Here is a 24207-nt window from a genome sequence, read left to right on the forward strand (position 1 = left end):
TCAAGGGCAGTGGTGGTGAGAAACAAGGAAAGAGCTAAATCCTTCTACTAAGAAATAGCTAATAACTGCCAGAATTTAGAAAATTAATTATACTTGAAAATATAATTTAGTTGGTTTTTAGTTGGTTGCTAGAGTGTTTATTTTGCCTTATCAAAAAGACCAGATATCATAGATTTATATAATTCATTGCTTTGCAAAATACATTTATAACAGACACAAAAATTCACCAGCTCGTCCTTTACTGATAAATACCCCACCTGCATGTATTGGTAATCCTGCTCCTAAACATTGTGTGGCGAAGAGAAGTTATGGTTAGAGTGGCAGTTTAAGGATGTTACCAGCTGAAGACCTTACAGGCTGGGGGTGCGGATGGGAAAGGGATCCCTGTTGCTAAGAGCAGAAATCCTGCAAAAAGGAGGGGATTTTGGGGGATTTCATAAACATGCACGTGCTGCTGTCCCACTGCGGGTGCCTGCTGTGGATGTAGTCATTATGATATCAAGTTCCCGGGAAACCACAGTATGACCTGTATCTCTGCCCTCACTCAACATGGAAAAGTCCTTTTTTGCTCTCAGAACCTCCATTTCCTCATATCAAAATCAGACCTACAACTAGGACATCTTTACCTGTTTCCCCTGACCTTCTCTCATGTCCTATAAGACATGTTAAGAAAAAGAAAGAGGAAGCATATGTTACAGAATTGGGTGAAATTGGCTGATTTCTATTCCAAGTTTCATAATTACAGAACACTTACAAAATACTAATAATTTGAGTAGATGGACAAGTTAACAATCCCTATGTAAATTAAACCAGCAATTAAATTGTGATATATAAGGAGCTACTCTTTCAATATAATAGATATTTTTAAAAGGGACCTGAAGATGAAATCAGAATGTGCTTGTGTCATCGGAGGATCTCATTCAATGAAAAAAACACACTTTCATGTAAATTGCTTCAGTTAAAACAAAAAAGAACATTCATAAATCACGCAGGAAGCATAATATTTTAAGGTATTCTGTGTCTTCTTCCTGTGTACATACTCATATTAGGAAATTTATAAAATTCAGAAACATTCAAAGACTTAAAATAATAGTTCTACTGCCTAAAACTGATATCTAAGAATATTTTGATATACAATAAGTATATCAAATAAGAGTAACCTCAGATTTAGTGTGTGTAGTTTTAACTATTCTTGAGCAACCGGAAAATCCTTAGTATATAATCTGTTACAATTTTTGCTGTTACAGTGAGTCCAGTTCTGAGTCTGGTTTGAACTGAGTGAACATTGCAGCTCGTGACTGTAACAGCCCAGCTTCCTCTCTTCAGTGTGGCTAGGTGTTAAACTTACCGTATATATGCAATAATTAACAAATGTATACTGAACTGCATATGGCAGAAATGATACGCTATGGAAACAGTCACACATCTGGAGATTGAAGTTTTGCTTATGAATGTTAATTTCTGTATTTCCTACCCCATCTTTTTTGTCTTGTACTCTCTTTTAATAGCAAAATATCTTTTTTATTCTAAGAGATAGAATTGTACTTGAAAACCGTCAGCTTCTAGAGAGATTTTTATAACAGAAAAACCTTTTCTTCCTGCCCCTACATGGGCAGGTCGATTTTCATTGAAAACGACGTCAAGCTGGTTCTAATATTTACTCACTTATGCAGGTGCGTCCATCAGCATGGAGTCTGTATCCTGTATCACATTCACAGTGGAAGGTGCCCAGAGTGTTAATACAGCGCTGCTGGCAGCCACCATTCACCACAGCACATTCATTGACATCTAGAGGAGGAAGACAGATGGCCAGGATTACAATGTCATTCCAATGTCAGCTTCAGAGAAGTAGCACAGTATTTCTTTGATACACAGTATGTGTTAGATTGTACAAAGGCGCTGTCTCTGTGGCCACAAATCTTTGCTTGTTTGATCCATTTTACTCTACAGTATAAACAAGAAAATGTAGATAGAAACTTTATTGAGCTTTTTAAAGCCCAGCAAAATTGAGCATAGGGATTGCTTCACAATTTTCTCTTCTTCACGTCCTGATTAATTAGACAGATCCGAGATACAGCTCCTTCCTTAGGGAAGGAAACCTGGAGGGGAGAATTAAAATGAGCTACTCTATCTGGAGCAGCACATAGTAGATAAACATCTATTATTGGTCTGAGGCTGTTGAATAAAGTCAGTAACAGAGTTAAGACCTTGACTTTCCTTGTGTATTATGGTGGATGTCGGGGCAGAGATAGATAAATTCAAATAAAACCATGGTTTGGAGTTCTTAAAAAGACATCAATACATTTGCCCCATTGACTCAGATTCTTCCTTATCACTCAGGATTCCGTTTTCTGAAATACTTAGCATGTGTATGTGTGAGGTAACTTTAACTTAGAAAGTATGAAAAGAGGTCAAGACTCACGGTCACCTATGTCTTATGATCAGTCAGTCATAAAGTCAATCATATTACACTCATCTACCATTAGGAAAGGGAAATCCGTTTCTCTCTCAGAACCTATACTTCCTTGTACTCTGTACAATCAATACCTAAATATCTAAACCCACAACAGGAAGATATCCACACACATACAGAAAGCTTTTCATATGACTGGTGATTTTAAGGCTTTTAAATTTTCTTGTTTGGAGAATTTTTTTACCCAAAATCTGTTTTTTGATATGTCAAAGAAAAAAATCAAGCAGAGAGGTCAAGACTTAGTGTGGGGAAGCACATGTCTCATGCAGAGGATGTCCCTGACTTCTCATGCCCCCAGTTCCAAGTATTCTGTCAAAGAATGTTGGGCATAAACATTCTTAAAACAAAACAAAACAAAATTATCATAATAGATCATTAGCTTTATAGTGAGTGAGATTTAATTCCACAGGGCAAGATCCTTACTTGGGAAGACATCAACATTGAGAAGGAAGATTATTCCAGTGTCTTATCATAGGACCTCTTTATGCTGAAATCATAAGGAATGTTTTGTACTGTAGTAAAAATGAGTTTTCTTTTCATTGGCACTAGTTTTTGTTATAAAAAAGAAGAAAAAATGGCTGTCTGGTCAGGTCTGGGGGTGATGAGCACCAAGGGACCTTCTTTCCAAACATAAAGAACATAAATCACAAAATTAGTACCACGTTTTAAAATGACTAGTTTACTATATTATAGGCATTTTACACAGTCTAGTATTCTCCTTCTAAACTTAGATATTCTGGAGTAATTGCTGATGTTTTTAAAGGAATCTTATTTTAGCAATAAGAAATACTGACTTTTTGAAGTATTAGAATTTTTATTGAATTCTGAGTCTGTGATAAACAAACTGCTACATTTTTCCATATAAACTAATATTAAATCAGAATTCTCCATTTGCTACCAGTACTTTGTGCAGGGCTTTAATATTTATGCTAGCTAAATTTTTATCTTTCTAGCTTTAGGGTATTATTCCACAGGGTTGAGATATAATTTTGAATCTGTCAAGCCCTGAATTAGATATCCTTCTCAGGTCTTTTCCTTTAAACATACTAATCAAACTCTTAATTCCCAAGAGTCATAGTTTTATCAACGTAACAATCAACACACCAATATTTGCCATCATTTGGAGTTATTATAATATATCACATATATGTGTTTAAATACCCTAAAATGTCTTAAAGAGTGTGCACAGATAAAACGATTACTTGTGAAGAGGGAAGGAAGGTACCTAGACTGGGTGGGTGGAGTGTGGGATGTGCGTGTGGAGGTGCTGGACGAGAGACTTCATTCATCTCCATACTGTTCTGATTTTTCACAAGAATGTTGTTCAGGTATTACTTGTGTATTAAAAGTAATTTTAAAGAAAGACAGACAATAAGAGCTCCTCCTTTTGCCCCTACCCATCAAGCTTCAATAATTTTCTGACAAAAGAAACCAAGTGACTGTAAAAAAGAAAAATCATTGAGTTCATTCCAACGACAAGAGTGGACATTGATTTTAAGGATGAGACTTCTTTCAGTATGTTTTCAGCGTGTTCATAGTCTTAATCTGGCCCAGAACTATAATTAAAGTACCATAACATATTAGAAACACACACACACACACACACACACACACACACACACAAGCAAAAGCGAAACAAATTTCCTCTGTGCTTTGAGTCAGATGGCCTTGGGGAAAATATCTTAGTGTTGACACTTACTAGCCTGTCGTCTTGCCTCTCTGAGACTCAGTATCATCATCTGTAAGAAGGGATAATAATGGCTGTCATATGTACTATGCCATGACTTCTGTTTTCCTTTCCTATTCATGTGTACGATTTTGGAATAGATTGCTAATGCTTGAGATTATGTGTAGAAATTAAACAGGTAACTGTACTCCACTAAACAGTGGCGCTAACACTACAAGACCGTAAAATGAGAGCACATGACAGAAGCACTGAGCAACACAGGAATTCAGGAAATGGAAAATACACTTGGGCTACAGTGAAAAGGGGACATTTGAGGTAAAAATTGAGAACTGAGTGCACGGAAAAGAGGGTGGCTAACTCAAAAGTGCAGTAGTTTAAACATGCAGTGTCTGAGATTCAGCATTTAGACCTACCTGTCAGGTTGCAGAATGAGGTTGGCAAAAGAAAGTAGAGAAACAAACCTAAAATCTTCTTTTAATTAATTTGGATGGCAAAGTGTTCCTCTTCTTGATTTACAATACAATACACTTCTGGGCAGGCTGAGACATAATAGGCTGTGTTCACACAGTAGCTAAGCCAACGTATTAACAGGTAAAAAAAAAATCAATCATTTATAGAGTGGCACTAAATGCAAAGTAATTGGTTTGACTTTCTCCTTTCTTGTCCTTTCAGAATACACTGAATTTACTGATTGCTTGGGCACTGGGTAACCAACAGTTCTCAAATCTGGCCGCACGTTAGAATCGCTTGGTGAGTGTTTAGACATACCCATGCCTTGGTCCTCCCTTTAAAAAAGTCTGATCTAATAGGTCTAGAGTAAGAACTGAGAATCAAACATTTTAAAGGCACCTTTCATGATTCCAATGTGTAGTCAGAGTTCAGATCCCCTGATGTATTAATGCTTTAATCACCTAGATATCTTGTTATAATGTACATGCTAATTCATTAGATCTGGTGCTGAAGGAACTAACAGATCCAAGGCATTTCTGAAGCTGCTGGTCTGGGGACCCTACTCTGAGTAGTGAGAGTGTAGATCATCCTCTGTTCAACTGTAAATGCCACACACATCATGAATGTCATGATTTGGCTCAGCTTTTCAGTTGTTCAGCCAAAGCAAAGCAATTCAGCCTAAATAGATGATAAACCAATACTCTGACCAAGACAGTGTGTTTATACTTACATACATGTATTAAATTATTTATCAAAAATCTCTGAAAATAAACCACCAATATTTCCCATAGTATTTGCTTAATAATAGTTAATAATTTTAAGACAATTTTAGCATTATGTGTTATGAGAAACAACTTTCTTCTGTAAAACACGAAGGACATTTTAGTTCTTTTCTGATGGAATACCTCTGATATAGGATAAAACTGGGTTAAATTGCCATGATATTAGACACCCACACTGAAGCTGTCACAAGTGATTTTCTTTTCCATCAAGATTCTGCCCAACAGAGTTAAAAACTACAAATGTCAATATTGCATTAAAATGTTATTATCAAGTATACTTCATTTGAAGAAACCATTTCTCCAAAATTTTTCTCAGTTCTGTCTTCACGTTAGGTGCTTACAGAAAGCCCTGCCCTTAGAATTGGAGCTCCAGGACACTGCTGGGAATAATGATAAAGTGATTAGAATTTTTTCAGCATTATCACTGTGATATGGACCAAGGATTTGATGATTTTTATACTGTAAAAGAATGTTAAAAAGAATCAACTATATCTGCTATTCTTCAGTTTTAATGTTCTATCTCTAAATATTTCTGCTGTATTTATCCCTAAAACTATTTCCCTAGACGGTTACAGAATATAATAGCTTAAAGGAATTCACATTATTATCAAATGTATTTTGCACATAAAAGCTCCCCAAGACAACAATCATCCACTTTTGTTTCCAAACAACCAAGATTGTTTCATGTTATTTTTCTTAAAAGTGTGCAGCCAGAGTTAAGATAAATTATTCTTCCATTTGCCTTTTAATATGCTGTTCTCAGAAACCCATTGATTGGAAATAAGTGTTTCTAGGTTGCTTTATGTTAAGGATTGCATTGTATCAAAGTGTTAGGTTTAGAGGAAATATGAAAGGCTGTGTTGAAGATTCCACTAGATTTTCCATGTGGCTTTATTTTCACACTGCTCTACTCTGCTTTCACTCTGATACACCATAGCTTATCAAAACGGCTGATTTTTCACTTGTAAGTCTGTAGTTCCTGATTGAATGGACTTCTTAAGGTCAAGGATCCTGCTATATCAAGCATTTTCTGGCATAGAGTTGATACCCCATATATGTTCTACAAACAGATGAATGAATGTGTAGTTCAAGAGTCGGCCATGCCATTCAGTCTCCGTATCCCCCCACGTTTATCAGTGGGATTTCTTAGGATTGGGCTCTACTCCACCTGCTCTCTTTTCACTCTTGATGTTTATTTTTGACCCTTCACAAGTTGCTTTAAAAAGTCCAGGACACAGAATACTTCTTCATTTGCTAATGAACAAATTCAAACTGTGTCTAGAATGACTATCCATGAGGTGTTTGTTTGAGATTCATCCATTTTTATTCTTCCCTAATACTCAATAACCGTCAGGTTTTCCTTTGGGGGATTTTCTCCCTTTCATTTTAGAGAAGCCATGCCAATTATGTGGGATTAACGAATACCACTTCTGTCTCAGATCTGAGGTGGGCTCTACTTGACATAATCCTACCTCTATTTGCCACAGTGTTTGGACCCGGTAATTTCTTCATTAGCACATGGCTCTCTCAGGAATGAATGAACCAGTTCAGATGTGATCCAATCAGCATGACGCTCAACATACAGGTTGTGAACCCTGGGACATGGAGACCCTCTTGTTCTGGAAATTGTAATGTGTGGATGTGAGCCTTTCTACAGTAGACATTTTGCTCCCATGAATGAAGATACAGTAAAGATAAAGTCAGCAAACAAGAAAAAGCTGAAAGACTCACAGAGAACAGGAGATAGAGCCCTGACTGAACTAGGCCTGAAGTCCTCCCTACCTCTGACCTTCTCAGTTAAGTGATTCAACCCCCTCCCTTTTATTGTTTAAGCATTTTAAGCCCCATGGTTCTAGTGCTTATAAAAGAAATCATCCTAACTGACGCATGCATACTGTAAAGCAGGTGTGCAGGAGGAAGTTACCAAGTGCAGCTCAATCTCAACACACACTTTCCAAAAATAGACTTATTGTCCTCTAATTAGTAGCATGTTTTAATCTATATTTCATCAAGGCTTGGGGCAAGTCATGTAGTTCTTCCTTATAGTACTATTGGAGCAATTACATTTCATCAAGATTCTGATGCATTTGGAGAGTTGTCTCAATTTTGGTTCATTTTTCATTACAAATATTAAGGGCTATCAAACTGCCTGTGCAAAGTTGTGACACATCTGATAGTGCCAGACAGGTTGAAGGAGGCTTCTTGCACGGTTTCCTCACAGTTCCTCTGGGAGTGGCCCTTCCTTAGCTTTTTCCCCAACCATTCACCTCTGCTTTCTCCATTTGCTCCTTTTTTGGTAGCTACAACCTCAGTTAGCTTGATGCTCAGAACCAAAATAGTAGTAAGTGAATTAACATTGGTAACTTTGCAGATACTATGGTTTCCCTACCCTTTGGTCTTGCTATAGCTTTTTTTTTTTTTTTTTAATGTTATTGGTTTTCTAGCCCAGACATTCACCCAGCAATAAAGGTGGCCTTTCTCAGCAAAAACCATCCAGTTCACAAAGAGGCAAACAAGTACTAGGGAGAAACAAAGCTCAAAAGACTTGTTATCATGCACTGAGGATGGGAGAGTACATGCTTTTGAAGACAATGAAGTTGATCTGGTCTGTATAGTTATTTAAGGCAAAAAGATTATGCTAAAGATGTGGCTAGGGCCTGATCATGGGGGGCCTTTTCTGCCCTACTAAGGAATCATGGCTTTACTTATGGACCAGGGGCATCAATAGTGTGAAGAACAGATTAGAGAAGTGGGAGACTGAAACAAGGGAGGCCAAGTAATAACTATTGCCAAAATCCAGATGAAAGATGATAGGGCCTTGACCCAAGCCAGCAACAGTGGAAATAGAGAGATGTGGGCAGATATAAAAGAGATAAAGGAGAGAAAATCAAAACGACTTGGTTATGAACTGTATGTGATGGAGAAGAAAGAGCCAAGGTCCACTGACTTGAACAATTAGACGGATGGCTGTGGCATTCACCAAAATGGCACAGAAGAGGGAATATCTGATACTAGAAGAGTAGCTTTGTTTTGGACATCGTGGTTTGATGGGCAAGTGAGATGGCAAGTTAAGGTTATATCATAGGCAACTGAATACATGGACTAAAATCAGGAGGAAAATGTGGGCTGATTTTTCAGCTACCATCTGTCTACCCGCACGTGCCTAAACTTGGGAGTCATCCTTGATACTTTCCTCTCTTTCACCCATATTTGACCTAATATCAGATTGTACTATATCCAGCTTATCTCCTAAAACATCTCAAATCTGTCCATTTCTCATGTCCACTGACACCACTCTAATCCAAACTAAAGCCCCCTCCACATCACCTTTGGGTCCTCCAATATCTTCATGCTGCACCACAATAATGTTTCCAAACCAAAAATGTGATCATGTCAACCACTCCCTCACTCCTGCCTCAGTTTCGTACCCTCCAATCCCTTCCCATCGCTCTTATGATCAAGCTGAACGCCAACACTATCTGCAGACCCCTGTGTGGTCTGGTCTCTGCCTCTTTCTCCAATTCTATCCTGCTCTTCTTCTCCTCTTTCTGTGGTTTAGCAACACTGACCTTCTTTAAGTTCTTTGAATACTTTGTATTCCCTTTTATTTCCTCCTTGCCTCCTTTACTTAGTGAGTATGTTTGCTCTTGTAGATGTCCACCACTGCCTCATGGAGGCCTGCATTTCTCCTTCATCCTAGGTCAGAGTTTGTGTTTTACTTTCTTAGGACTAGCTTCCTTCCCTTTGGATTCATTAACTCGCCTATAGTTGTAGATACAAATGTGTGATTATTTGATTGATATCTGTGTTCGCATTAAAGACTAAGTCCCATGAGACCAGGAATCCTGTTGGTTTTACTCACAACAGTAATCCCAGTGTTTGGTACATGGAAGATGCCCTTTAAGTGTCTGTTAAATAAGTAAATAGAAAGGTACAGAGTACTGGGACTCTCCATATACACAGTAATTCAAGCCACAAGAGTGGACAGTATCATTAAGCAAAAATACGTAGATAAAGAAGAGAAAGGAGGTTAACAGAGGACCTTAAGAATATCAACATTTAACACAGGCTGAGGCAGAATATACACATCTGACCAAGAAGACCTTCCAGAGAAGAAGGGGGAAAACTGAGAGAGTCTGACATCTTGGAAGCCAGTGGAGGGGGAGTTTCAAGAAGGAAAAAGTGGTCAACACAGGGATGTCAAATAGGAACTAGAAAGTGCCCACTGGATTTAGCGATAAGAACTTCACTGATGACACTGATGAGGAGGAGGACACTAATAATAACAAGGCACCTAACATTACTGAACAGGAGCAGTGTGCCCGGCACTGCTCTGAACTCTTAACATATGTTAACACATTTAACACCCAAAACAGCCCTGTGAAGTAGATACTACTATTACTCTGACCTGCAGAGGACGAAGCTGAGACATAGAAAGGTGCTTCAATAGAGTAGCTGAGATTGATCCCAGATTGCAGTGTGTTGGGTTGAAGAAGAAGAGGGAGACAAAGAAAGGGAGCAGAAAGTTAAGACAGGTGTTTTAATAAGTTTGACTATTGAGAAGAGGAGGTTAGCTGGACAGGAGAGTACGGTAGAGAGAGAGGGTTTCAAGGTGGAGGAGACTTGCAGTTTAAATGTTGATGGGAAGAGACCAAAAGAGAGTGTTGATTTAAAAAATGTAAAAGAGAGAGGGAATTCTCAAATTAGTGAAAATCTCAAATCACATTAGTGCATTCCAAGAGAAAGTATATGCTGGAAGAAATAATCCACCATGGGCCCTGAGCACCTTTATATATATTTTTGCCTGATCACTATTTACTCAAGCTATTTTTCAGGGCTGTGTTTGCACAAAGAGAAGAGTTAACATCTCCCCCGAGAAAATGAACTGGCTTGTTTCCACTAACTCTAAAAGGGGTGGATTCCCCGAGTGCAGTGTTTCCCTTGTATAATGCAATCAACCGCATGTGTACGCATCCATAACAAGCCCATTGTGTCATGGCTATGGGATCTGGGGGGACATGGGGAATTGACACGAACAAATGAAGCTCTGGCTACTGCTTTTGCCAGGAGTAATAAAGTCCTTTGTATCTGACCCAGGAGTCTCATGTATTCTGCCATCATCCATGAAACAGTCCCAGGCTAACTGGTTAGTGTAAAAGTAGAGTAGACTCTGAGACCCTGCACAGTTCTTGATAGTATACGAAACAGGAGTCATACACATAATCAGCTAACACTCTGGGTTAGAGAGCATGTCCACTGCAGAGCAGGAGGACCTGAGGAGCCACAGAGATGGTCCCGGTTTCTCCTTGTTTCACTTATGCCCGATGATTGCTGCAGCCTTGAAATGATGAATAAAGCATGATACTGGATAGATCTCTATCTTCCTGGGCCTGATCTGATGATCTGATCCTTTGTGTTAGCTCAGGAAGGTGGAAGGAAATGACGTCACGCTAGTGTGCCTTCATGATATTTTAAAGAACAGTGAGGGCCTGACTTGATGATCTGATCCTTTGTGTTAGCTCAGGAAGGTGGAAGGAAATGATGTCATGCTAGTGTGCCTTCATGATATTTTAAAGAACAGTGAGAACAACCCAGGGAACCAACAATTTTGCTACAGCATTAGCTCCTTGAGGGCAGAGATCGTATGTGTTTTGCTTATCACTGTGTTTCTAGCACTTAAGTCAGAGCCTGGCCCATAATATATGCACAATAAATATTTGTTGAAAAGGTGGAAAAATGCATGGATGAGTAATGGATAGATTAATCTGCAGAAGAAGAGGGCTCAGCAAAAAAGCCTGAGAAAGACGAGTAGCAGAAGGCAGACAGTGTAGAATCCTGGTACCCAAGGGGGAGAGTCTTTTTCAAAGGGAGTGAACAACAAAATCAATTCTGCTGTAAATCAAATAAAATGAGGACTGAAAACAATCTGGTAGATTGGGAAATTATAAAATCTTTTGGCTACAGTGCAAAATGTGGATAGCAAGTTAGCCTTTGGGGACGACTATTTCTTTAAAATTTTTCCCAAGCCCAGAATAACCTATTCTTTCTTCTTATTGAAAACAGAGCTTCCAAGGTCAGGCTTTCTTGGATCTTTTATATTGCTGCTTCATTTATAACATGACCCAATATCATCCCTGAGGAACACAGGGTGACAAGGCTCTGGTACACTGTGATACAATATTGTCATCACAGGCTCTCTATCTGAGGGAGCAGCAAGCAATGAAAATAAAGCATGTACACAGAGCTTACCACAAACATCAACTTGACATACACTTAATGATATGCAAAACCATTTCTGTAGTTCATAGTACTGGGCACAAATGGCAAAGGAAGGCGAGTGAGCCAGTAAAACTGAGCTGAACAAAAATTCATAGTTTCTTTTTTTTTTTTTTTTTTTTGAGGGGGGAGGTGATTAGGTTTTTTTTTCTTTTTAATTTTATCTTTTTAATGGAGGTACTGGGGATCAAACCCAGGACCTTGTGCATGCTAGGTATGCACTCTTACCACTGAGCCATACCCTCTTCACATCATAGTTTATTATTCTTAGTTAAATTTTCTCTACATTCAGTTCGACTCACAGTCCAAATACACTGATTCTCTTCCAGTTTTCAAGAAAAAGCCAAACCCTCTGTAGGCTCTGAGAGCTAGGGATAATATTTCCAGGAGTGGAGAAGCATTCACCCTGGGCATTTGGTTAGAGAAAAAGAAACCTTTAGCCAAACTCACAGGTCACACTCTAAAAGAATGAATGGTATGATCCTCTGAGAGATTTTAATCTTTTGGACAGTGACTGGCTCTGTGTCTCCTCTTTTGCTTGGGGTCTAACATAACTCTAGCATTTAGATGGTGCTGCGTAAGTGTTTCCTAAACAAATGGTGAATGGAGACACATTGAGAGAGGGAGAAGAAGGGTCACAGGAGATGGAGGGCCAACACAGGGCTTGGAAATTAGAGGCAGGCAATGAATAGTGGTTGGCTGACTGCCTGCCTGATTGAGATAACTAAGTTGGTCTAGAAATTATGAAGACCCTTGAATACCTAACTCTAAGAGTCTCAAATGGGGGGTGGGGGCGCACCTGGAGCTCGGGATACTTTAGAGGTCACTGCTTGAAAGGTGAATCTTTTCCCAGGTGCTGGGATACAAAGGGACAGAATACACACTGGGGTTCCATTGATGGATGGATGGATGGATGGATGGATGGGTGGATGGATAGATAGGTAGGTAGATAGATGAGACACAGATGGATGATAGATGGGGAGCTTTTCTTTCCATTGATTTTATGAGTGAATGTGAAAACACTGCTGGGAAAGTGAACGTGATGCTAGCATTCTCACCTCAGGGTGGATTTTGATTAGCTTTATCCCCACGTATCAGTTTCAAGGAAAGAGTAAAATCTCTCAATGGTAGTGAGAGAAGGAGAAATACACAAGTTGGGGCCGCCAGCAAAGAAACTAGGACAGTAGCCGATGTGGGACCTTGGACACTCTAGGTCACTGGGCATCTGGGGGAGCAGGGTGAGGATCCAGAACCTGGGAATTAAGACTCAGAAAAGGAGCTCAGAAACCAGCCTCTCCTTTCTACTATCCCTGATTAACCCCATCCCCTTTTAATCAACTTCCTCTCTACATCACAACCTCAACAGTCAATTTTATAACATCCAAAAACCTCACAATTCACACCATGAATAGGGGTTTGATAGAAACCAAGTGATAAATTGATATTATGATTTTAGGGGGTTGTAGATGATTTTATCTGCACAAACCTTTTTTCTCTTCTCTTCTGCCTGATTACAGAGCTCCTTTCTTGTGGGTTGGGGCAGAGTGAGGGCTGTTGCCACCCATCTGTCCTGTCCCATGACCATCACCAAACTGTAGGGGGGCACAGGAACCCGGCTGAGACAACCTGAGAATTCTATCTCCCTAACCACACTTAGATCAAGGAAGGGCATGTGACCCAGATGAAACAATCTCACCACGGACTTTTGCTCAAGCTGCATACTAGGAAGAAGCACTACCTTTTCCATATAATGCTTAAAATTGCTCTCTGTATTATAAAAGCTTGAGTTTGTTTGAATATAGTTAAATTGTGTGCCATTCCTAATGCCACCTTTATTTCTTTTCTAGTAAAAATTTTTATTAAAATGCTAGGAAGAACTTATTTAGCCATTTGTAGAATTTGAAAGGACCTTAAAAGATAAACTAGTCCCAACTCCTACACACTGTAGGAGTCTCTTCTTTAAAATTTTTAACAAACGGCTATTCATATCCTGATTAAACACTTCCCACTGCAGAGAGCTCGTGGTTTTACCCTTCTTATGTCTTCTTCCTCCTCCTGTTTTTTCTTCTCCTCCCCTTTGTCTTTTTGTATTTATGTAACAACCACATACAAAATACTTGGGAGAAAAAATTCAATAATGATGCACTTTTTCATCAGAGAAAGCTATTTTAAAACATAAAAATTATATGCAAAACAGTACAAATATAACAACACAACATTTTGCTACTTAATTAGCAAAATTGTGACCTTTACTTTGCACTTTATTGATCTCAAGAATAAACATTTTATGTCTGTTTGTAAGTTTTACTTCTTTGGGGGGAAGATATATTTTTATGTTTTTTCATCCATTAGTAAATCACATCTCTGTAACTTTGTAAAGTTTCTCTGTAACTTTCCTTGTCTGATGTTTACCCAAACAGGTACCATTTGTCACAAAGTATCACACACTAAAAACAGAATCTTTTTTTTTTTTTTTCAGTTTTTTTTTCCTCTTTGCCAACAGCTTTCAACCAAACTTCCAAGAAAATCAATTTAATTTAAAGTGCACCTCTAGACTATCCAGGATTTAAGCATTTAATTAGAAATCCATTAAAATAATTGTATTCCCTTTTAATGTAGTCACTTAACCTGTAGTTAAATGTGACTTCTATTATTATAAAATAGCTCATATATAATCTGATGTTACATTGCTTAAAATTATCTCAGAAATATTAGTACTTGTAAATTAAGTAGAAATGTGCTGAATTTAAACCCTGAAGTTCCTGTTCACAAAAATTGGTTCGCTGATTACATTTAAAAGCCCCACCTGGAACAAAACAATATTCCCTTTTCTCATTTTCTTTCTTTAATCACAGCCAAATAAGCTGGAACTGGGTGAGTATAATTTAAGGATCTTCCTTCTTAAAATTTAAGAATCATCTAAAGAGCCTTTTTTTCCCCTAGAATTTATTTTCTAGGGAATTACCTATTGATGACTTAAAATATTGTGTATATACAAAGAGTAATATTAAACATAAAAATAAAAGTTAGGTGGTCCATGACTGGCCTTTCTCTAGACCAAAGCTTTGAACCTTTTCATTTTCTGCATGTTTCAACACCACAGGACCTAGACTATTTCCCTCTCTGACTCCACACCATTATTTACTTATTAATCATTCCTCCTGACTACTTCCCTCGCCTTCCACTGTGGCTCCAGACCCTCACCTAACAATTCCTCATTCCCTAGAGACTTCCTGTTCTTCTTTCCACTCAGCCAGGATATCCCTTCCCTGACCCATCCCATCCCACGATAATGTGTCAGATCCGAACGACACGACCATCCACAAGGGGCCGAATTACTCATGAGGCATAGTCGTAGGACCCATGATACTTAGGTTGAAAAAGTATTTTAATGTAAAATATATCATTCAATCATAAAATACACCTTAGAATTTTTTTTTTATGACTGAAAGGGTCCATTAAGGTAAAAATGCCTTGGGTCTATGAATATCATAATATGATATTACCATCTACTCTGCTTGCCCTCCAAAGACACCAACCAGGGCTAGCATTCCTGAGGGAACTCTCACAAACAGTTCAGCTCATGTCAATGCCCTGTTGAAGTCTACAGTGAATATTCTGAGCTTTTATATGACACACACGTGCACACACACACACACACACTCAGAGGCAGCTTTATGGGCATGTGACAAATACAATGGCAGATGGCACTGGGCTCAGAAGGGCCCAGTGTTTAGGGTTTAATGTTCTATGTTCACGATTTTGAAATATCTAATACAGTGTTTGTGTTTTGGAAGCGAAGTCAGGTGGGACAACGGAGCACAAACCAGGGACTTGGACCCTCAACTCACCCATCTTTCCATCTCCTACCACCTCCCCTTCACTCTGGAATGGTTCTGCCAGGCTGCCCACCATTTCCTTCCCTACCTGTACCCACTGACCACTGATGCTTTCTCCTGCCCCCACCCCTCTGTGAGTGCCTGAGCACGGGTTGGGAGAGGGTCAGAGCTGGGTGAGCAATCCCTGTGACTTCTTGGCAAGTTACAGTAGCAGGTGGCCACACTCCAGACTGGCAACAACATAGCACATTTGGAGGGCGACTTTGCAGGGCTGAGCCTCCCACCTAGCCTTGAACAAGTACTGAGCATGTCCAAGCAAAGAGGACCCTTAGGGTTTGCCCATCTATTGTGGGGAGGGGTGTTGGCTGGTAGGAAGAAGAGAATAACTTTGCAGCCAGCAGCCAGGGCACTGTGCCGGTGCTCAGGCACGCATGTGCTGAGTTGCAAGGAGGGACTACTTGGCCCCTGTAAGCATCTGCACTTCCCCAGGTAACCACATGCCCCAGGCCCAAGGAGCACAATAATAAGTAAAAAAAAAAAAACATCAGGACAAGATGAGAGAGAAATTACGTTAAAAAATAGAAGTCTTATATTTTAGTACCTATAATAACACTTTTGTTTTACTTTTTGAACAAAAACTACACATTTTCATTTTTGCACTGGACCTTGGGACTTATGTAAGTCACCCTGCACACACTTCTCAGGTTCCAAGAGCTGCTCCCCTTTGATCACATTGTGGACCCCGAGCAAGCTGATGAGAACCCTTTTGGTGTTCCTTCTTCCATCACAAAACGCCTCCTGCTTCCACTTCCCTTGTTCTTCTTTTTATGGGCTCTAAAGTCAATCTGTCTGCACAATGCCCTCGATCTGATTCCATCTTCGTCCTTTAGACTTCATAACATCAGTTATTGCCTTAACTCTCCCTCTCTCCCTTAGTCATTTTTCCCTGGGTCTTCCGTGTTCCAATCCCTCCCTCACCGTTCTGCTGCTGCTGCTCCAATTCTAAAAGCCAATGGTCCAACAATCACTGTCTCTGCCTCACTGACATCCTCTGGTAGCTTAGCCATCTCCCTCACCCCATTGCTAAAACTGCCTGATCAAAGCTTACCTGAGATTGTCCCAGAGTCACAGACCTGGTGCTTTGGACCTTACTGTAGATGTCGATAGTACTGACAACCTCCTTCCCTCCTCGTTTCTCTCTCCTAGCTTGGATTGGCTGACCTGGCACTTCAGTAATCCTCTCTCACTTTCCTGAATATTTCTTCCCAGTCCTGGGTATTTTCTATACTCCATCCTATTACTCACCAAATGGACGTTTAACAGGATGCCCCATAAAGATCTTAACATATCTGCAGTTGGAATATTCCATATTCTGGGCCCACAAGTAATGTGCGTTTTTCACGGTAGAGACTGAAACTCTCCATTGGGATTAATGCCTCTTTCCTAAAAGAGATTTCTTTGGTGTATGTACTCTTTTATTTAAAAAGTCCTTCAGGAATCTCAAAATCAATGAGGTAACTCAAATGCAGATACTTCAGACTGAGATGTCACATGTTCAGTTTAGTCATGTAAGTTAGCTATATTGGCAGAGCTGTACTTCTGCTACAACATTAAAAAGTTATCCCTTATGCAGGAGAGTTTTATGACCAGACGTCTGAAAGTTATTAGCATACTGGTAATTTCTAAAATGTTCAGTGTGTCCCTAATGCCTACAGGATGGGCTGTAAACTCCTGACATCTGACTCCAGGTCAGCTCTTTTTGAGCTATGACCCTCCTTTCTCAACTTACATCCCATTACTTTGCTTTAGGTACTCAAGGTTCTTACGAAACTGAGTCACTGAGTATAGCAGTAGCTTTTTGCTAACTCCAGGTCCTGGCTCATTCCAATCCATGCATCAAGAGTGATCTCTGCATTTCCCACTGGCCAATATGCTACCATCCATCAGGGTCCAGCTGAAATTCCTCATCTTTCATAAAGCCTTCCTGGGTTCCCCCAACTGGAAATGACTTACTTGCCAGGAAAACTCCTACAGCATGTTTTCTGTCCTTCCCTCTTACAAACACTCTAGCTTTTACAGTTATTTGTAAATACTTTTTTATTCTCCTCCATTCAACTATAAGCTCACTAGGGGTAGAAAACATGGATAATTATTTTCTTATAGTTATCATTTGTCATAATCAATTATAAAGCAAGTTGAAATTCATTTAATTACTGTGACATCAGTAAAAAACATATTATAAGCCCCTTGCGAGAGAGACATGGAAACTGAAGCCGAGGTAAGTTCAGTACTTTGGCCGAGGTCAGACAGCATCTAAATGTCAAAGCCAGGAGGCAAACCCATAGTTTCTGCTGCTCAGTCTAGTGCTTTTTCTCCTTCATACCATACTGCCTACAACCATGTTCACGTGGGCTAAAGTCAACGACCCCTGGCACTTAGCCTGGTATCTCGGGCAGAGTAGATTCATTAATTAAATAAATTAATGACAATATACATGAATACAAACAAAAGCACCCACATTGAAGCAAGATAACTTGCTTACCATAAAAGAGATCTAATAAAACAATTCATTTATCAAGAAAAACATCTTTAATTGAAAAGAGTCAGTGATGCCAAAAATCTTGTTGGCAATGTTGGAAATATTCCAACAAGCGTCACAGAATGGACTAAGATTGAAGTCATTCATTTTAGAGAGTGGATCTGATTTTAAAAGGGACAACTCTGTTAGCACCCGATGTGACAGGGTAAGGAAAATACATTCTCAGGTTTACCGTTTTAGAGTTTCTGACTGCAGGCAAACAAGACATAGATGAGGTTCTTGGTGAGAAATGAACAGGGAAAATAAATGTGTAGGGCTGAAGTGCTTTAGTGAAGAAAACAGGCATTCTGGCCCCTATGCTCTTTCTTCCACGAGTGTCTCTGAACATGATTTTGTGGACTCACAAAGGCAGCACAAATGAAAGAGATGGGAAAGTACAGGCTAGTAACATTCAAAGGGAAGCAAAAGCTGCCTGGATTCAGGCTGATAACGCTGAATTTGTCTAGGGATGGATTCTCTTGAAATTTGCACTTGATGCTCAAAAGGCTGTACCAAGAATTATCAGCTATAAGAAGGCACTCTAATTTAGCTTATGAAGCAGTTATTGCTCTGGTTGAATGGACATTGATTAGAAATTGGAAGAATGTGCTCTAGTAGGTCAGGTTTTTATAATGCATGTCTCAAAAATGGGAGGTTTAACCTAAAATACAAACTTTTTTTACAGGTAGACTTTAATTTATAGTACTGCATCTATTTTTGAAGAACCTGGCATTTGTTATTATGTATCACATAATGTTACAGAGGAACTTAACATTCTCAGAGAAGAGAAAAGCACAGAAGAGGCTGCTTCAGAGAAAAGAAACATACGGAAAAGAAGGATTTAAAAGTATATTTTAGATTATATTAGAAGATTTATTTTACAATTAATATCCTGTCTTAAGAAATAGCTAAATAATAATTTACTGTTAAAAATTTGCAAAATTTAAGCATCAAAAATGGAGAAAAGTACACTTTGATCTTAGAAAGACATAAAAATTATCCACATAAAAATTAATTTAATAATAAATTAACTATAATAAATTAAATAAAGACATCTTCAAAGAACACTAACCTACATACTTTGAACTAGTTAAGTAAAATTGGTCAATCAGCCCTATGGAATACTCTGCGGCAGTTTCAAAATAAAAAGTTCTATTTAAATTGGCATAAAAATATGTCAGTGTCATAATGCTAAGTAAGAGAGAGAGAGGAGAGAAAGCGAGAAGGCTCCTGAACAGTATATATGGTGTGATATGGATGTGTACATACATACACATATATTTACACAAATGTTTAGGATCTATGAATACATACACAGACATATTCATGCAGATGCATGTATGTGGATGTTTAGGTAAATGCTTAGAAGAAGGCCAAGAAGGATGCACACAGAAGTGAAACCAGTGATCAATTCTGCCTAAAGGGAAGGGTGAGCACAAAGGGGAGAAAAGGTTACTGAAGAGAGAATGCACCTTCTCATTATACATTTATACATATAATGAGAATGAATCACTTCTATATTTTAAAAACTACTTGCATTATATCACCAAAACTGGCAACTGAAATCACCCATGGCACCTGACTGCTAATCCGTGTTTATCAAAGAGTGAATAAATTACAAATTCTCTATGTGATATCATAACTAGAATTAAGCCTTTTCTAGGGTTTCTTTAAACTTCCTCCGTAACTTGAGCTGCATCACAGGCAAGGCCTACTGCCCACATTTCAAACCCTAAACTTAAGGAAAGAGCATCAATATTTAAGCCACATTTCAGATTTTTCAAAATTTTGATATAATCTGAGAACAAATGCTCTTCTTTCAAGGTTTAATATATTCCCACGTAACTGCTACAAACACATGTCTGATCACTATAAAACATGTAAGTTGTTCCGGTGGTGTCTGTTTACCACTTGTATTAAGGTTTTACCTACAAATTCCATAGAAAATAAAAAGGCCAGAGAATAATCATTACATGTAATTTAAAACTGATTACTGTTCCTTCAGTTTGTCTTTTACATCTGAATCACATTTGCGGGTTGGCTAGCTGAACATTCTTTCAGCTATTCCACAGACAATAATTATCCTTCCTTCTATTCTTAATCTTTTATGCAAACCATATGGCACATTTAGAAATTTTGCAGGCTCTAATTAAAAGTGTCCATTCAAATTAAACAAGGTCAAAAGAGACACTCTTTTAAGATCTACTAAATATTTTTAGGGGAACTACCCATAGAGAACAATACAGCAGATGCATTGTCATTAAATCTATGGGCAATTTTCACGCTGATTTTTAAGGCACAAAAGCTGAGAAAACAAAGCACATCACTGGCTGGTCTTCTAAATATGCAAAGAAAGCCAAAATGTCAGGGAAACGAAGACGTAGGAAAAGAAAGCAGCATCTGCTCGAGGATTCCATGTGCCAGGGCTGTGAGTGTGCCTCAGCTCAGAACAGCTGGCTGTAGAGGCAGGGAAACGTGTCCAGCTCTGCTCGTGGTATAGACTCGTGTACTGGACGCTATGATATGCCACCCAGATGCCCCTTTAGGAATGAAGGACCTACAGGCTGGGTGTCAGGAGTGCTGCCAGTGTGCAACCTTCAGCTGTCATCCCCCTTCAGGACCTACCTACATGGGAGACAGCTTCTTTATCCAAGGATTCATCCCCTTTCGGGGGCAGCCCAAATCTCATGATTGTTCCGTGTAGAGTATGAAACCCAGTCCTTGGCCCCAAGTTAGCACAATTCTGAAGAGCCATCTCAGCTTCAGAACTTCCCATGAGATCCACTGAAATTTCTGTATGACTGTAGCACACCCCATTTTCTTTTTCTGCCCATTCCTGTTTCCCTTCCTTGCCTTCCACAGTTCTCCATCCTTAGGGTACCTTCTAATAAAATGCATGCACATCAATCTCCATCTCACAGTCTGCTTCCTGGGAGCCTATCCGGTGACAGTCTATTTAAAAATCAGGCAAGGAATCAGATTTGAAACAAAATAATTCACCAGAAAAAAAAATTTCAAAAATATGGTAAAATGTGAATGTTGGAAATAATTTTTATTTTCATATTCCTGTGAATATTGAACATATTTCTGATATAATGTATGTATTTCTATGAAACAACTTTACTATTAATTTGTAAGAAGAAATCTTTTGGAGGAAATTATTGAATTCCCTCTGTACGGTTCTCATGAGGCAAAAGCAAAATATGTTTATAATTAAGAGAGATAAAAGTGTAATAAGGACTCGATGCCTATTAATATTAAATGCAAGTAAAACTACCGATACTTGAAAATAAGTGCTGAGGTCATTAATGTGGAAGCCTGCTTAGGAACCTGGACAACCACAGGCATTATAACTGAATAAGATAAGACACAGCAAAAGAATGACAAATTTTTAACCAAGAAATACCTAAAACAACATCTAGAAAATTACTTCTAATAGACATAGTTAAGAAACACTCCAAATTGTAGGTTATTTTGCAATGTGCTTTTGGAATGTATAATGGCAGATAAATTTCCGGTTAACTAAATTAATAAGAGATCACTGTTAGTAACCACCCCATGTGAGGTTTTGCAGAAGACACAAAACATTAAAACTTAGCCCTCATCATCAAGAAACTTAAAATGCAGTTTATCAAAACTTCCCTAAGAAAAGGCTTTTCTTCGAGAGGAAATCTAAAAAAGAAAATTATGAACTGTGAATTGAATGCACTTTTAATTAAAGATGTAATTTTTAAAACTGGAAAGTCATACAAGGGAAAGAGAACTTCTTCTCAATTTCTAGTTGTTAATTTACATTCCAAGGAGAAGAGAACTCTATTTTTTTCCTTATTGGAATTGCCGTTATTTTGACTTACTATAAACACCTGGTAATTGTTTTATGTAAATCACCCATTACAAAAGTTTAACTATAATTGTAATCAACTCTGAACACAATACATTCAAGGTTCTCTCAAAAAATTCTTAAAATAAGAGTAATAATATTTGGTATGAGTACATAAATTATATAATAAGGATATTAAAGATTTATTTTAAAAATATATTATTTGAAACTAAATTCTAACATTTGGTGCCATTTTCATTCCTTTATTAAAAATCTAATAATAGGGTTTGACAAACTTAATTATTCAAAAACATATTTTGAGCCTAGAAAAATACTTCCGATTACTTTTAAATATTCTTACATCAAAATGTACGTCTAATATTCTGATGAACATTTTCACAGAAATTTAATGCATATCTTTCCAATTTAAATCACATTATCAAAATGTCATCTCAAAAGTAATATGCTGAATCTTTCTATTACCAATTTTTGAAAATTTTTCTTTTGATTAGGAGCAACTTGAATATTTAAAAAGCTGTTGTTTATTCCTTCATACCAACTTCACAACGTTCAAGACCCTAAACATAATTACTTTTAATGGATATGGGGGAAAATATAAGTAATATAGCAACTGGTCTTAAAAACAGTTCTAAACACAGAAAGGGAGAGGTAAATTAGTTTGAAAAACCAGTGAACACAGTTTAGCATGTTCATTAGCATCTTACCCAAACCTCTCTGAATACTTTATTAAAAACCCTGACAACATCCCTAAGGGATGGAGATAATGAGTCATTATATATACTCATTTTCTGAAATGTTAAGGAACAGCAGAAAGGGTTAATTCACTTTCCTTTTCCTCAGTTCTTACCTTTCCCATAAAAGAGGCACAGACAACTCCAGCTGATAAACTCTTGGGTGGTTTCTAGCTCACTAAGATCCTCCTTCTGATGTGGTTGGTAATCCTCATTCTAAAATTTACTTACTCTTTTAAACTATGTCATTCATTGAGCTCAATGGGAGAAAAAAGAAGTAAAGAAGATCAAGATTACAGGTTGGATTCCAGGATAAAATCTAAAGAAACCGCTCATGAGAACTTACTGTCTAGAGGTTACTCACTATCTTGTACCCTTAAGCAGCCTCCATACATATGTGCATTTTTAATAAAAGGAAAAATATGAATAACCTCGTACAGTCCAAAAGCTTTATAGCCTAAAACTGGTTTAATGCACACATCACTGTGTATCAGCCAGCATGCCCATCCCTGCAGAGCATGACACAGTACAAACTTCTCTTCATAAAGAAAAGTGGAAATGAGAATTTTAAAACCTAGAGTGCCCACTATCTTCTTCATCTAAGAAAATAGGGTGCTGGGGGGTGCTTATTCAAAGCTTAGGTAGGGGAATAAAACTTGCCACCCCAAAATGTGTCTCTTTGGCTCTAAGTTTATTTTGAGCCAATTGTTTTTAAGGGACAAAAGTCTCAGGAAGTCTTTCTTTTTACTTCCCTCTTAATTGCCTAAAATAATTAGAAAAAGGGCCTGATCCAGGAAAAACACTACCACCAGAGACATCTACAAACACATGGGCGAGGCGTGGTAGGGGGAACTCAGCGGGACCGGGAGAGCAAAGTCCATTCTGTGTCCTATTGTCTCTGCGGCCCAATAAATATTTTTTTTTAATCAGACATTCATTTTTTTCATCTCCACGTCACTTGCCTCCCTCCCCTTTGAAATCCTAAGTCCTTACTGCCTTCTCCTTCTCTCAGATACTATACAAGCCTCACTTGCCTAACTAGTCCTTGGGCCTCATATTCTTAGGAAATCCCTCAAATGCACCAAATTAAATTTGATTTTCTCCTGTTAATCTGTCTCATGTCCATTTACCTCTTAGACCAGCCAGAAGAACCTAAAAGGGTAGAGAAAGACTTCTTCCCTCCCTCAAACTTAACTCATGCATAAACATTTAAATACATTTTTATGATTCTAAAAGAAACACCTTACCATTGTTGACAAGGTGGGCATTACAAAAAAAGAATTTTTAAAAAGGAAATTAAATATCCCATAAAGTCACCATTGGGAGAGAGTATGTTACCAGTTTCAGTGTATTTATTTCTAGTCTCACGTGTCTGATCTGTATCTGTATTTCTACCTTTATGAATTTCTTTCTCAGCCTCCATATCTCTATCTACATCATGTCTACTTCAATTTCTGCTTTATTTATTTTTCAGTCTCTCTGAACAGACATCTCTCTATCAGGTAGTGAACCTTAGGGTGAACCCAAAGTCATCCTTCCATTTCCTTGGA

General features: G+C 38.3%; 1 protein-coding gene across 2 annotated transcripts in view; it reads right to left on the reverse strand.

The window, feature by feature from the left end:
- The window catches only part of LOC102518431 (EGF-like and EMI domain-containing protein 1), a 497761-nt gene that overhangs the window by 118644 nt on the left and 354910 nt on the right, over positions 1-24207 (reverse strand). For both annotated transcript variants that reach the window (XM_032484700.1, XM_032484705.1), the window contains exon 5: positions 1666-1788. In XM_032484700.1, coding sequence (XP_032340591.1) covers positions 1666-1788 — 123 coding nt within the window. The remainder of the gene's footprint in view (positions 1-1665; positions 1789-24207) is intronic.

Source organism: Camelus ferus, chromosome 1 (assembly GCF_009834535.1).
Source record: "Camelus ferus isolate YT-003-E chromosome 1, BCGSAC_Cfer_1.0, whole genome shotgun sequence".
Taxonomy (NCBI): Eukaryota; Metazoa; Chordata; class Mammalia; order Artiodactyla; family Camelidae; genus Camelus; species Camelus ferus.